A 14,846-nucleotide genomic window follows, 5' to 3' on the forward strand; every position below is an offset into this window, starting at 1 on the left:
CTTTCTTTAAAATCTTCTAAAAATTTGAGTTCATTTTCCTGCCTTTAAGCCGATGAATTTGGTTGACAGTTCTCCTGAGTCAGAGGTGTGCAGTGGGACAGTGACCAGCTCTTGTTGATGAGGCCTCTGTGGGAGGGCCTGTGGATGCAGAATGCACGTGGTGGGGGTCAGAGGGGTGCCACCAGAACACTGACCAGCTCGGCTTCTGCCTCAGCTTCTTGGTTTTAGAATTTGACTTCATTTCAAAGTGAATGGGGATATGTTCTACTTAGTTTGTTAGCCTGGTTAATTGATGTTTTATTTTACTCTCCACATTTTTAAGTTGTTAAATGAATATAGTTACTCATGGGCTTTGGGGAAAATTAAACACAGGATTATTTAAAAGGAAAAAAAATGATTGTTACTTTTTAATTTGTGTAGAATTGCTTCACTGACTTAAATCTTCTGAGTCGTTCTTCATTTTGAAGCTATTTTAGAGAATGGAAAATAAGCTAAAACAAGAAGGATTCAGAAAATGGAGACTCATCCAGAAGTGTCTAATATCTGAGGCTCTGGTTCCTGGTGGCCTCGGGGAGATTTGGAAGGCTGTTTGGTTATTTGCTTAAGCTCTGTGAGATTGCCATTTTTGTAGGTCAAAAAGGGTCGAACACTGGCGATTTCATAAGGTTCAATGTAATATTTCCCACCTCTACCTCTCTTATACCGTACTTATCTGAGCCTTCTCTAACCCTTTTTGTTTTAAAATAAATAGTGAACTGTATATATTTTGCTATTTCTTACTTTGGGGAACTAAACTCTTTTTTCCATCACCAATAGAAATCTCACTAGAGCACCCATAATATGTGCTCCAGGTACATATGGCAGGTGAGCCCAGAGTCGTGAGACTGGCTCAGGTGAGATGCCACCTGGCTTCCTAGCCATGCCTGACACATGTCATCAGACTTGGAGGAATTGCTTAAGACGGATGTGTCATTAAAGACCATTAGGAACAATAAGGGGCCTATGTGGAAAAGTGATGTAGGTTCATAGAGCCTGGGAGCCCTGAATTCAAGCCCCCACTGGGAAGGCTTAATTGAAACAAGGTAGGCTCTACCAGGGCCTCAGAGGGGCCAGAACCAGCGCTTTGTGGGAAAGTGGGCTGTCTGGGCAGCACTTACCTCTTGACGAATGTAGTCGTGTGGAGCCTCTCTTAGGCTCTTTGGACATGCCAACAGTGTGTTCATATTTGAAACCTGTGATGGCTGTAATAAAGCCTAAATTGGTTTCTTCTTTTACAATGTATCCAAAATAAGCTGCCCCTTTTTGATTTTTGTTTGAACAAATTATCCGGTGGCTCAGCCCCATTGGTTTACATTTCTGACTTCTTAATGCACACTTGTTAACAAAGTCATACTTTACTCAAGATTTTGTAAAGAGCCCAGGTTTCTTTTCCTCTGGAGACAAAAAGTGGTAAATCACCCATGATTTGCTTCTAGATGACAACTTTTGGAGCTTTCCTCCACAAAGGGGCCTTCTGCAGGAACTACTTCAATTTGCTGGATATGCTGGTGGTTGGGGTGTCTCTGGTGTCATTTGGGATTCAGTAAGTATTCCGGGGTGTGTGCCCAGAACTGTTGGGCTGAATGGTTTATGTAAGGGATTTTAACATAATTGATAAAGGCTAGGCATCATTTTCATGACTATATTTAGTTATATAGGTTTATTTAATTTGCTCGCATTCCAGAGAGCATTGAGACAATTCATGTTTTCTTGTGGGTTGTGTGTGTGTGTGTGTGTGTGTGTGTGTGTGTGCGTGCGCGCGCCTGCTGCTAGGTTGAGCTTATTACTCTCTGTGAAATTTGCTTTCAACTGAGGTAAAAGAAGTCTTGACTGGGAGGGAGGGAATCTAGGTTCTAGTCCTGGTCCCTCCAAAGGCTGATTCCAGGGCCTTGAGGATGTCTTCTCTCAGGAACCCTGTGCCCCTTTTATATAGGAGGGGCTGGGGCCAGGTGGCCTCTCAGTTTTTCCAGCTTGGATATTGAAAACTTCCTTTGATTTTCAGGATACAGAACCTGCTAGGACTTTTTCTTTGGCCTCCAAAATTTTTCAGCTAGGAGGGAGCCAAGGCTAAAAGTCGGGGCCCCAGGTCTTTTCCATGGCATTTAGCGATTTCTGGTGGGAACAGCCATTGCTGAGTGCTGCTCGCCATCCCCGGAGGTGTGGGGCCGAGGCTCCAGTAGAGCATCAGGTGTGGCCTTGCTTTCTTGCTGACCTGTGAGCACTTCTGTTCAGGTGCTGAGCATAGACTATCCCCCATGTGAGCACACATGCACACACATGCCCTCTAAGCTAAAGAGAAGTGGAAAGGACCTACCCTCCTAGGCAGACCAAGAACCTCTGCCTGGAACAGCCCTCTGTGGTCCTCCTCGCCTCCCACTGAGGGAGCCCTGTGATCATAGCTTGGAAGGCCATTTGCATTAACATCTTTGCAGCTCCTATTAACTCGCAGGCTGTTCATGTCCTCTCCAGCTGCAGTCTTGCCCACTTCCTCCTGAGCATGTGCTGTGGCCACACTCGGCCATCTGGGGTGCAGCAGAAAGCTGCATTCTCTTGTATCGCATCCTTGTACGTGCTGCTCCCTCACACTGAGCCCCCCTCCCTATTGTCCTTGCTAACCCCTACTCCTCCTTTGGGACTCACCTGGCTATCACCACCCCCACCCCAGAGTCCTTCCCAGGCTCCTCCCAACTCCCATAGGTTGTACTCCCCTGGCCAAGCACACCACATTTACCCCTGTCATGAGCCATACTGGGTTGGAATTGCCCATCTCTCCACCAGACTCTGAGCTCCTTGAAGGCCAGAGAAGCCCTGGTGCCAAAGTGGTACAGCAGGCCTCCAACCTTAAACAGAAACAAACCATCTATGAAGCCTAAAAGCCAGTCACTACCTAGCTTTTACAGTGAGTGGAAAGAACAAAGAGAGTTCATGAGTTGTGTGTCTGCCAAGGTTAGCTGTGCACCTGTCACCTCTGGGAGTGCCATGGGCTGGGCTTGGGAGGCACTGCCTCGTGTGGGCAGGGAAGAGGTCGCCTCTGAGTCACGGAGAGAGATCAGCCCAGCACCACATGGATCCCATGCTAACTGTGCAGAGATACTAAGGTGACGATCCAGTGAAATGGTGAATCTCAAAGCATCCTGTCCATTTATAACACACTCTGCCTGCCATCTTTCTGCTCCTTCCCTAGATCCAGTGCCATCTCTGTTGTGAAGATTCTGAGAGTCTTAAGGGTCCTGAGGCCCCTCAGGGCCATCAACAGAGCAAAAGGACTTAAGGTTTTGATTCCTCTCCTCCAGGCTGGGCTGGCTTGGGTTGGGGTTGGCTGTAACTACTGGCTCTTCTGGGCAGAGCTGAGCTGAGGCCTGATGGATTTTTAAAGTGGGTTATAAGGACCTTTCTAACCAATGCAGCCACCTGTGCCAAGTGCTAATGGCATGTTAAAAATTATGATTTATTTTCTTTATTTTTGGTAATTGAAGATGTTTTTCTTTATAATTGTTGTTCATTTATTACCTTTTTATTAGTAGTTCTTTGTGTTTATTTTAATCTTTCAGTTTTCATGTAGACTGTATAAAAGGCTACTGGGTTTCTATGTTCCTCAGTCATTTATAGGGTCCATGTGCCCATGTGCCAGGCAGCACTGCACCTGTAGCATTTCTTCTTTTTCTTTTTCTTTCTTTCTTTTTTTTTCCCCCCAAAACGGAGTCTTGCTCTGTCACCTAAGCCGGAGTGCAGTGGCATGATCTCGGCTCACCGCAACCTCTGCCTCCCGGGTTCAAGTGATTCCCCTGCCTCAGCCTCCCAAGTAGCTGGGATTACAGGCGCCAGCCACCATGCCCAGCTAATTTTTGTATTTTTAGTAGAGATGAGGTTTCACCATGTTGGCCAGGCTGGTCTCAAACTCCTGACCTCAAGTGATCTGCCCTCCTCTGCCTCCCAAAGTGCTGGGATTATGTGAGCCACTGCGTCCGGCCAACACAGAAACTCTTGGCTGATGTTAGCTCACCTCGAGGCCAAAATCACAAAGGAGAGTCACGCGCCTCTGCCCTCTCCGCAGCACGTGGTCCAGTGCGTCTTCGTGGCCATCCGGACCATCGGCAACATCATGATCGTCACCACCCTCCTCCAGTTCATGTTTGCCTGTATCGGGGTCCAGTTGTTCAAGGTAGAGGAACTGCCTCCAAGCATAAAACTCAGGTGGATTTCTTTAAGGAGAAGCCTGCATTTACTTGACTGCCTGTCTGTTTTGTATCCAGGGGAAGTTCTATCGCTGTACGGATGAAGCCAAAAGTAACCCTGAAGAATGCAGGTGAGCGTCCTGAGAGTGGAGTGGGGAACTTAGAAGAGCAAATAGCAGACTTCAAGGATTCACACATGTTGGCACGTCAGAAGTTTTGGTCATGAAATAAAACAGGCCTGTGTGCTCAACTTGTGGGTGGATAGATGGTGTTTGTTTTTCATTGAAGTGAAAATCACGTAACCTCAACCGTTTTCAGTATACAGTTCCTTAGCATAGAGTATCCGCGGCATTGTTGTGCAACCAACACCTCTATCTAGTTCCAAACTTTTTGTCATCCCAAAAGGATGGATAGATGGCTTTTGTGGTGGAGAATCTATAAATGGCGGGAGTTGGGGAACCCTGAAATAACAATTATGAAATGCCCCAAATAGCTTCCATGACAGCCATGTGGATGATTTCCCCAAATCAGAACTTGAAACTCAACTCTCTGGTGTTCGGGAGCTGGCTCCCTCTTCTGACAGACTTTCTAGACTTCCTGTCTCCTGGCTCCTGTTAGCTATGTCTCTGCCATATTTCCATAGACAAGAAGTGGCAGAGGAGAGACAAGGTGGGAGATATTCATGCCTCCCATTCTGGGATGTCCAGTGACCATGAAGGCAGTCATGGAAGCCATTGCCTAAAGTTTCAGACTATGCAGAGGCCTGTGTCTCCCCACCCGTGAGAGACGTAACTGACTGGGCTCTGGCTAGGCTGACTGTGTGTGTACATTGGTTTCGGGTTTATTTTAAGCAGAAGGTGCAGTCAGAGAGCGCCAGTTGCAATTTGGCTGTGTCTCTGCACCTCCAGAGGCACCATTCATGCACCATTCATGGTGTCCCTGGAGGTGAGCAGCCTAGCAGACACAGGCGCGGGGACACTGTTTCTTCCCTCTCGAAGCCTCTGTGTCTTCATTTATAAAATAAAGATATTGCACTTTATCTCTTCAGTTCCTTCCAGAAATGAAGTTCTGGGAGAAATAATTTGCCAGAAATAATGGAATTCTTTTGGAAAGAAAATTGGGAATGCCATTAGTAAGAAGAGAAAGGGATTTGATTAAAACTAAAATGCAGGAAGAATATACGTGGGTTTGTTTCCTAGAGCTTACAGAGTTCTCTATGGCCGAGCTTTGATCCTTCAGAGCACGCCTCAAGCCCGTTGTATATGAGACACACTCACCGTGCTGTGGTTTTTATCGGCCAACGACGTATGCCCGGTGCCTGCCTGGCTGCTCTGGAGAATACATGTTGCACTGGTAGTTATTCAGTGGTTATTTGAGCTGCAAAGTACATGAAATGCAAGGGCAAGGAGAGGAGAAACGGCGCTGGTGTTATGCTCAGCTGTGTGACTGGCGGGCGGACTGAGCGTGACCTGCCTGGAGGTGGGATCAGGGCAGTGTGTCCAACTTTATGCTGCTTCCATCTGTCATGTGTGAAGCCAGATGACCCACACCTGTTTTATTCTCCAGGGGACTTTTCATCCTCTACAAGGATGGGGATGTTGACAGTCCTGTGGTCCGTGAGCGGATCTGGCAGAACAGTGATTTCAACTTCGACAACGTCCTCTCTGCTATGATGGCACTCTTCACGGTCTCCACGTTTGAGGGCTGGCCTGCGTAAGTATGGGGAGCACACAGTCTTGTGCCCAGGGCTAAGCCCTCCCTCCCGGAGTCAGTCCCATTTCTGTTCTCCAGGGTCGCAGGCTTGCCCTGTGGCTTTTTAACCTTGGGCCACTTCTCAGTCATTTCTTGACCCATAGGGCCTCTTTCTGTGTAGTTGGATGATTTGTGAAGCAGGGTTGGTAGAGGTGCCCAGCAGCATCTCTGGGTGGGAGCAGGGAGGCCTGAGATGCCTCAGTCCTGTGAACTCCCATTGGATGTCAGGAAAGCTGCCATCCGCTGCTCCCAAAGAGGCTCTGGATGGTGTCCCAAACCATTCATTCATTCACTCCTCATACTTTGTACTAATGTATGCCAGGTGCAGACAGTTGCTGTGTGCCATCTCTTTTACTGAGCACCCACTCGCTCATTTACAGACCACGCTGTGCAGAGGCTTGTGTCTCCCCATCCATTAGAGATGTCTAACTGGGCTCTGGCTGACTGCATGCTTAGATACCAGCTCCATGCAACATGGCGTGTTAGGCACTGTGGAGGAAACAGTGTCTAAACATGCTTCCTCGCCTCAAGCCCAAATCGAATCAGTGTCAAGTGGTCAATCCAGGCAGGTGGTCTGGTGCATCCTAGATGTGCAGAACAGGGTCCTGAAGAATGGCTAGGATGTTGATGGGTAAAGTAAGAAGAGCAGGTAAGGAGAAGTTAGAATTTGAAAGGGAGAATCCTCTGCGCTTTCACGTTGCTCTCTGCTTCTGGAGCTCCCACCCCCAGCTCCTGCCATCAGTGCGCAAACACACCTAGAGTCCTGGATACCTGGTCCGCATGCGTAGACGAGCTGCAGGAGGTGGGCAGGCTGGGCCTCACAGGCCAGCAGAGCTCTTGGGGTGTGTGTAAGAGTCAGATATTTTCAGGAGCTCCTGTGGGATAAAGAGGCAGTCAGGTGGGGCTTGTTCATTAGGGATTTAATCCTGGAGAACAGAGGCATGGAGTAAGACTCTTCATTGTGTGTGGGCACTGGCTCTAGTGTCAGGCTTTGAACACTGTCCTTGAGCAAATCATGGTGGCAGCTGAGGAGAAAGGAGCAAACCTGGGACTTGGGGCTTAGAGGAACTGGCTCAACTCCTGGCTCTGTCCTCAAGGAGTGTGACTGTGGCACTTTGATGCCTCCCTGAATATTCCTGTAATGGGGATGGCAGTGACGTCTGCCTTCCCAGATGGACGTGAGGCTTCAGGGAGAGGCTGTGAAAGTGTCTAGCACAGCCTACACATGGGCTGGGTGCCCCGGAAGTGTTGAATCTGCCTCAGGATGGGGATCAATGGACCTTGAGGGTGTTACAGTAACCCCCTCTTCCGGTTAAGAGTTCTGCTAGGCATACTTTAATTTTAGTGCATGTCTCCGTTTGGGGAAGCACCCTCCCTCTTAGTTCTTTGGAACTACTCTGGTTAGTCACGTATTGTCTTGCCAGTGTGTATAGTTTTCACTTCCTCCAGTGTCTTTATACATGAGATATTCTTCCTCTCTGAATAGAAAGGGGCGTTTTAGAATATTTGTGAGATCTTTTGATTTTCAGGTCCTCAGAACAGTCCCTCGATGATGGCATCCCAGGTGCCCGCTCCTCTTAGTGCTGGCCGTTTGGGCCTGAGGTTGATGGGAGAGACCTGGTTGTGTCCAGCAGCCTTGGGGTGGTTCCTAGCCAGTGCTCATGAGAGGAGTTCAGGAGAGGGAGGACCTGGGAAGGCAGCGGGCTGGGCTGCGTGGGCTGGGGGCTTGGCAGGCCCTCACTTGGTTTTCCTCTCTCTAGGTTGCTGTATAAAGCCATCGACTCGAATGGAGAGAACATCGGCCCAATCTACAACCACCGCGTGGAGATTTCCATCTTCTTCATCATCTACATCATCATTGTAGCTTTCTTCATGATGAACATCTTTGTGGGCTTTGTCATCGTTACATTTCAGGAGCAAGGAGAAAAAGAGTATAAGAACTGTGAGCTGGACAAAAATCAGGTTAAAGTCACACACTGTTTGGGCTTCTGTCCCTTGATCAGGGGTGGAGTGCCTTCTTTTTTGACTGATTTCCCCCATGCCCAGAGAAGGGCGCCCACATACTGTCTGTCCCTGGGGCTAGGGCCCTGTTCTAAGCACACCCTCAGCCCATTTGAGTCATCACTGCTGAGCGTTAGGTTTCCAGATACATATGAGACTTTGTAATTATGAAATCCATCCAGACCTGGTGGTATGAAATCAGAGTGTTTACGCCACCTGCCATGATCATGACCCACTAGTGATGGCTCAGAATCTTAGTTGGGATGCTGTGGCCACTCATGCAGGCATTCACAGTCCCTCCTGGGAGATGGTCTTTAAAGCCGCTTAGGGCAGAGTTTCTTACCCTTGGTGCTATTAGCATTTCAGGCTGGATGATTCTTGGTTGTGTTTCCTGGGCTTTTTAGGCTGTTTAGCAGCATCCCTGGCTTCCAGCTGTTAGACGCCAATGGTTCCTCTTCCCTTGGTAGCAGTAACCAAAATGTCTCCAGACATTGCCAAATGTCATTTTGGTGGGCAAAGCTTCCCCTTGTTGAGAACTGCTGACGTAGGGGGGAAGTACCCTACACCACCCCAGGGAAGTCAGTAACTTTGAATTTGGGACTAAGATTGTACTGGCATCATTCTTGATCTCGCACCGTGTTTTAGCCAATCTGGTGGAAGTAGGAGCCTTTTGCTCGCGTGACGTGGCGAGGAGAGGGGCCCTGTGCCCTGGGCTGTCTTCCTGCACGTGCGCTGTGACCGTAGGTGCCCCCTCTGATCCCTGCTGGGGCTTGATCCCTCATCTCTAAATCAAGGGCATTAAAGAGCTGCTCTTTAGAAGTTCCTTGCAGCCCTGAAAGAGTCTACAAGATCGAGATTCTGTTCTGGGAATTTCCCCGGGTCCTCTATCAGTAGCATCTCTGTTTTGATTGTGACATCGCAAGCAAGAATGATCTGGTAGCCTAGGCTTCCTGAGGGGAAGTGGCCCTGGCACGGCAAGCCAACCATAGCTGGCTGTACCCACTGGGAAACGCGAGGACATGCTTTTTGCTTTGCAGGAAGATTTTGCTTTGAGTTGTCAGGGTGTCCCTGCAGACTCCACCAGTGATTGTCAGGGAGAGGTCTGGCCCAGCAATTTGCTCACCCAAGGAAGATGAGTGTCAGGGCAAGGCCAGGCCAGCCAGGCAGAGCCAGCACTGAAAGTGTGTCAGCCTCTGAGGTCCAGCGCAAGCTCGAATTGGGGGTCCCTGGAGTCAGCATGTGAGATCAGAGCAGCGCCACGTCCCAGACACTGGGAGCCTGTCCGAAACCTGCATCCAGAGTCAAAGTAGGAGAGTGGGGGTAGGTCTAGGTCTTGATGCTGAGCTGAGGGCTCTCGGGGCTCGCGGCTCCCTCTGGGCCTGCTGCAGAGGTTGGACCAGCCCCACTGCCCAGAGTAAGTGAGAAAGTGCTCCAGCTGGGTGCCAACCTGCGTTCAATCCAGCTGTCACTACAGTGCTCCAGCTGGGCCCCAACCTGTGTTCATCTAGCTGTCGCTACTGACCACGTCCTAGGGATTCTGAAATGAACACAAGCTCCCCAGCCCAGAAGCTCCCCGATGGACATGTAGGTAGCTCCCCATAAGATGTTTATTGTTAACACACTGTGGCTCTGGAAGGGTATCTCGTGTGGGTCCATCAGGGAGCAGCCAGAGGCTCCTAGTCTCAGGGAATGAGCCAGCCCCTCTAGTTCTTGTGAGTTTCTGTTCCTGTGGTTACTTGGCTTCCTTTCCTGGAGGACAGCAAGGCAGGGGAACTATAGATGGGATCCACCTATAGATCCCCCATAGGTGTGATACAGAGGAAAGGCAGTGATAAGGCCTGGATCCTGTCCTCACTCCTGCTTGTGTAGACACTGCAGGGCCTCAGGAAAGACAGCTAAAAGCTCTGAGCCTCAGTTTTTAGTAAGCAAAATGGAAGCCACATGGGTCGGTACCCAGCTTACCCAGAGATTGCTGGGAGGGTCAGAGAAGGGGGTGGAGGCAGGGCCCTCGGTGACTCAAGAGTGGTGCCAGCGGCAGGAAGGGGGTCACTCGTAATCATTTTCACCATCGTTCATGGCCCCTTCCCGGGAGCTGCAGGGTGAGCTCTTTCAGAGCAGATGACCACGGGGTGCTCCTTCCCTGGAAGTGCTCAGAACCCCATTTCTGCCCTTTTCTGCTGTTGCAGCGTCAGTGTGTTGAATACGCCTTGAAAGCACGTCCCTTGCGGAGATACATCCCCAAAAACCCCTACCAGTACAAGTTCTGGTACGTGGTGAACTCTTCGCCTTTCGAATACATGATGTTTGTCCTCATCATGCTCAACACACTCTGCTTGGCCATGCAGGTAAAAATGGAGACAGCCGTGGGGATCAGGTCCGGGCATTCCGCACAGCCCCGTGCCCCAAATGCTGAGGGTGGAATGCTGCCCTCACAGGAGGGCTTTGATTTTTCTGATGAGTCTGGGCTGTAGGTTGGCCAGAGTTCCGTTCTGGCTGACAGTTGTCACGGTAGGAGTTTAAGATCGTTCTTTTGTTGAAGAAATTATCTGTACAGCATGACAGTAGACACCATTTCCGTGGAGCCTGGCAGTGGCGCTCAATTATGTAAACATTTACCGTGGGCCTCCTGTGGTCAGGTAGCGGTTGAGAACTTCAGCTCTGGAGATACACAGCTGTTTCAATCCTGGTTTTACTCTGATTTTTCTGTGACTTGGGGAAAGTTGTTTAAATTCCCCGAGGCTTGTTTTCTTTTTCAGTAAAATGGGGAAATCTGTCACACCTACCTTAGAGATAAGGTTTACGCCATAGATAATTCCCCTCAGACACTTCGTTTTTTATTTTTCGTTTTTTGTTTTTGAGACAGTCTCGCTCTGTAGCCCAGGCTGGAGTGCAGTAGCGCGATCTCGGCTCACTGCAACCTCTGCCTCCTGGTTCAAGTGATTCTCATGCCTCAGCCTTCTGAGTAGCTGAGATTACAGGCATATGCCACCGTGCCCAGCTAATTTTTGTATTTTTAGTAGAGACAGGGTTTCACCATGTTGGCCGGGCTGGTCCTGAACTCATGACCTCAGGTGATCGGTCGCTTCAGCCTCCCAAAGTGCTGGGATTACAGGTGTGAGCCACCGCGCCCGGCCCCCTCAGACACTTTGATCTGGGCCTGTCACAGAGTAACACCCAATGTTGGAAAACAAAACATAAGTCACACTCCTGTCCTCAGGTGACTCTCAGCATGGCAGTAAGGTATTTTCCGGTTGATGAAGCATTGAGTTTGACCTGAGTTACAGCTACTTCTTATTCCAATGGAAGCAAAAAATACAATTCAGTTTAATTGGCCATGTCAGATTATAGTGTGGTATTAACAGTGAATGTTTTCAAAAGTTACATGCGTAGTCGATACTCCACGAGGACAGGAAGCAAAGACCAAGGTCTAGAGCCAGCTTTTGCACTGACTTTAAGAACTTCAGTACATCGAACCAGCTCTCAGTGCTGTCTGGACAGTAGGTCTAAAGATAGGGATAAATTTTCTGGCATTTTTCTTAATCTAAGAGTTCTTTTTGAATGAAAAGGACTGTGTGCTGATGTAGGGAAAAGTGTTAAATCAAGAAAACACTGCCTTTTATTCAACATAAACTTACATGGCATAAAATTTATCCCTCACCAAATTCTACCTTTATTCATAGACATTTTGGTGATATCTGCATTGTGCTCTGGTCAAGGCCCTCAACATAAAGCCCTGCCAGAAGAAAGGGTGAATTCCCTTTATCCTGAGCAGAGGACATGGATATGTTTTCCCCCTTCATCATTCAATCATCCTCATCTTGTCACAGACCTGCCTGCACTCTGTGGGAGTTCACCACGTGACCTTGCAATGCCGGCGGAATTGCCGAGCGAGGGCGCTGGGCTGTGGAGGATGCCCGCAGGGGCACAGAGGGCTGGGAGCCTCCATGTGCAAGCACGTGAGATCGTGGCGGAGGCTCTGAGAACAGTCCCTCTGTCTTCATCCATAGCACTACGAGCAGTCCAAGATGTTCAATGACGCCATGGACATCCTGAACATGGTCTTCACCGGGGTGTTCACCGTCGAGATGGTTTTGAAAGTCATCGCCTTTAAGCCTAAGGTGAGTTACAGAACCCACTTTTCAAAGGCTGTTGCTGAGTCACCCTGGAGAAATACCCGCTTCCTGTTAGTCTTGTGTTACTGAATTATGCTAAATTGTTCTGGCCACTAACTGGGTTACCACCTGAGAACATTAAAATCTGATTAGAGCATGTGTGTACATATGGGAGAATGAATCTGCAAGAACAAAACCTCATGAAAACAATTCTGAGAAACAGAAGAAGGGAGATTAGAATTGGAAATTTGTAAACTGGAGATTATTTTGAAAGCCAGTTTTCTGTTTCTAGAATAATACGTATCATGCTGTGTCAGGGAAACCTGCCTCATTACTTGAGCACTAGAGAAAATGTTTGAACATAACCCATCAGGAAGAATTTGACCCTGATTATACTTTCAGATATCTAGTCTAAAGACTTTGGTTTTGTTTGTTCTTGGTCTACAGCATCCTTTTTACCCTTTAAGGGAAGTGCTGATACCAGCTGCAGACCTCTCACAGCCATACCATCTTTTGTTTGCTTAATTTAGAAAAATTTCTCCGACTTTAACACAAAATGAGACATGAAATGTGTTCAACTGTGCTGGACGACTCAACGCGTTGTATCCCCTCTGGGAGGGAGTGAATTCAGTTCCCCACTTGTCAGCGGCTGCCAGATAAGGGGCAGTGTAGTTCAGTGTCAAATTGCATAGTTGTGGAACTGGACTGGATTCAAATCTCTACTCTGGCACTTACAGCTGAAACAAGTTCCTTACTTCTCTGTGCCTCGATGTCCTCACCCATAAAATGAGGATGCTAATAGTGCTCTTTCATGGGGTTGTCATGAGGAGTAAAGAATTACCATGTACGCACTGCTTAACAGAGTGCCTGGCATGTAGCTCCACGCCGCAGACTGTCGGCCACTGCTGCTCCTACCCGCACCACTGCCTCCTCATCATCAAGCAAGGATGGTCCCTCACTCTAAAACCCTGGACAGAGGAGCCACATCAAGCTGAAATGTGGGATATTTGGCCCTCAGTTTCTTTCCCAGTATAGTCAAAAACTCAGAGTTAGAGATGACAGAGTTCAGTGACCCAGTTAGTTATCTCTGTGTAAGGTATCTGACGACACTGATTTAATTAAGTTAGACATGGATTATGAAATGGATGGTTTCACATACTCCATAGTTACATGAAATTCTAATTCCAAACTGTTCCTTTCTTTAATTTGAATTAATCTCTATGCAATCTTTGTCAGATCTTTGTGGACCAAAAAGAAAGGACATTTGTAAGTGATTAATTGGGGTGATTGCAGTGGGGTCAAATTTGGCACCTTATGCATGGCCAGATGTTATTATCTACTGTGACTTGTCCATATCTACATACATAAGCATTTCCTCCTTTTCCAAATTCATCTTAATTTCCTTTGAGATTTTGGTTTGCTTCCCTCTCACCTTTACTTCTTTGAACAATATTTGTCTGGACTGATGGAAAAGGTTGCAAAATGAGAACATTGAAGGTACTTGAGAAGTGTGACATGGAGCCTCTCTGTGGAACATTTCCTGGATACCTGGGCCATGTCTTCCCCTGCCAGGTGATTAAGCCTGAAGTTTTTGAAAGCTTGTTCCAGGCTGAAGAGAAACACATTCACCCATGGTGTGTGTGTGTGTGTGTGTGTACGTGTGTGTGTGTGTGCGTGCATGTTTGTGCTTGCTCCCTTCAGTGTGTGTGTGTGTGTGTGTGTGTGTGCATGTTTGTGCTTGCTCCCTTCAGTGTGTGTGTGTGTGTGTGTGTGTGTGCATGTTTGTGCTTGCTCCCTTCAGCAGGCCAGTGCATTGACAGCCCAGTAGCGCACTGCCCAGTAGGCTGACAGTTGCCCGGAAGACCTCCAAACCTGGGAAGAGAGTTCAGTGGCATGCGAACAGACAGGTGATACCAAAGGGAAATGAGTAGCTAAGTTATAATTAGTACTGATAGATCAGAGTTTTTAAATGGTTGATTTCCGCTGGAAATTGTACTGCTTGTAGTTTTACTCAGCAAGATATCTTCATAGCATTAGACAACCTCACATTACAATTGGGAGAGCTTTTAAGACAGTAGCAGCAGCATCTCCACACTTGAAGAGCACTGTCGCTGCATTCCCCATGGCCAGGGGAGGCTGAGTTTATATCGTGTGCCTGGTTGAGTGGGAGAGTATCAGTTCACCAAGAAGCAATGCCCTCCTTAAAATTTTTCCTGCCCTTTTTTTCTTGTTCTTCTCTTTAGTGTTCACAAGCCCAGCCCAGGCAAGTGGTCCCAAAGAAGCCAGGGAGGACTCCTCCCTCCTGGTCAGTGGGGTAGTCGGGCTGAAGAACAAGGTTTTCGAGGCTGCAGAAGGAGGAATATTCTGAGGAGATGGCCACATGGGACCTCAGCCTCATCTCAGGAGAGCCTTTGTCTCGTGGGAGGAGCTTTGTAACAGGGTTCCTCATGGCAGGGTTCTCCACCGAGTCAGGCATACCTTCTAGGAGGACTCGTCAGTATCTCTGTTAGGGGACACAGGACGGCAGGGTTTCAGTTGCTTCATAAAATAAATATACAAAGTGAGGTAAGACAAAATTCTTACTGGTAGGTGAGAAGTCATTCCTTCTCCAAAGGAAGAGTTAAAGAAAGTTGAGAAATCTGACCTTAAGGACTTATTTTATATAAAGGAGCCTGATGCAGAAACGGGGCCTCCTAAGAGAGCATATTTAGAGGGAAATGGCCTAAGGCCATGGGAGATGAGATGACCCAGCCTCTGCTAGCCCGGA

At 48.2% G+C, this 14,846-nt stretch overlaps 2 protein-coding genes across 16 annotated transcripts in view; one reads left to right on the forward strand and one right to left on the reverse strand.

Moving 5' to 3' along the window:
* Window positions 1-14,846, reverse strand: part of TKT (transketolase) — a 643,634-nt gene that overhangs the window by 510,989 nt on the left and 117,799 nt on the right. The window lies entirely within an intron of this gene.
* CACNA1D (calcium voltage-gated channel subunit alpha1 D) overlaps window positions 1-14,846 on the forward strand; it is a 329,318-nt gene that overhangs the window by 257,556 nt on the left and 56,916 nt on the right. For all 15 annotated transcript variants that reach the window (XM_050781055.1, XM_050781057.1, XM_050781052.1 and 12 more), the window contains 8 exons: window positions 1,476-1,582; window positions 3,224-3,311; window positions 4,094-4,201; window positions 4,293-4,345; window positions 5,781-5,927; window positions 7,727-7,928; window positions 10,154-10,312; window positions 11,975-12,085. In XM_050781055.1, coding sequence (XP_050637012.1) covers window positions 1,476-1,582; window positions 3,224-3,311; window positions 4,094-4,201; window positions 4,293-4,345; window positions 5,781-5,927; window positions 7,727-7,928; window positions 10,154-10,312; window positions 11,975-12,085 — 975 coding nt within the window. The remainder of the gene's footprint in view (window positions 1-1,475; window positions 1,583-3,223; window positions 3,312-4,093; window positions 4,202-4,292; window positions 4,346-5,780; window positions 5,928-7,726; window positions 7,929-10,153; window positions 10,313-11,974; window positions 12,086-14,846) is intronic.

Source organism: Macaca thibetana, chromosome 2 (assembly GCF_024542745.1).
Source record: "Macaca thibetana thibetana isolate TM-01 chromosome 2, ASM2454274v1, whole genome shotgun sequence".
Taxonomy (NCBI): Eukaryota; Metazoa; Chordata; class Mammalia; order Primates; family Cercopithecidae; genus Macaca; species Macaca thibetana.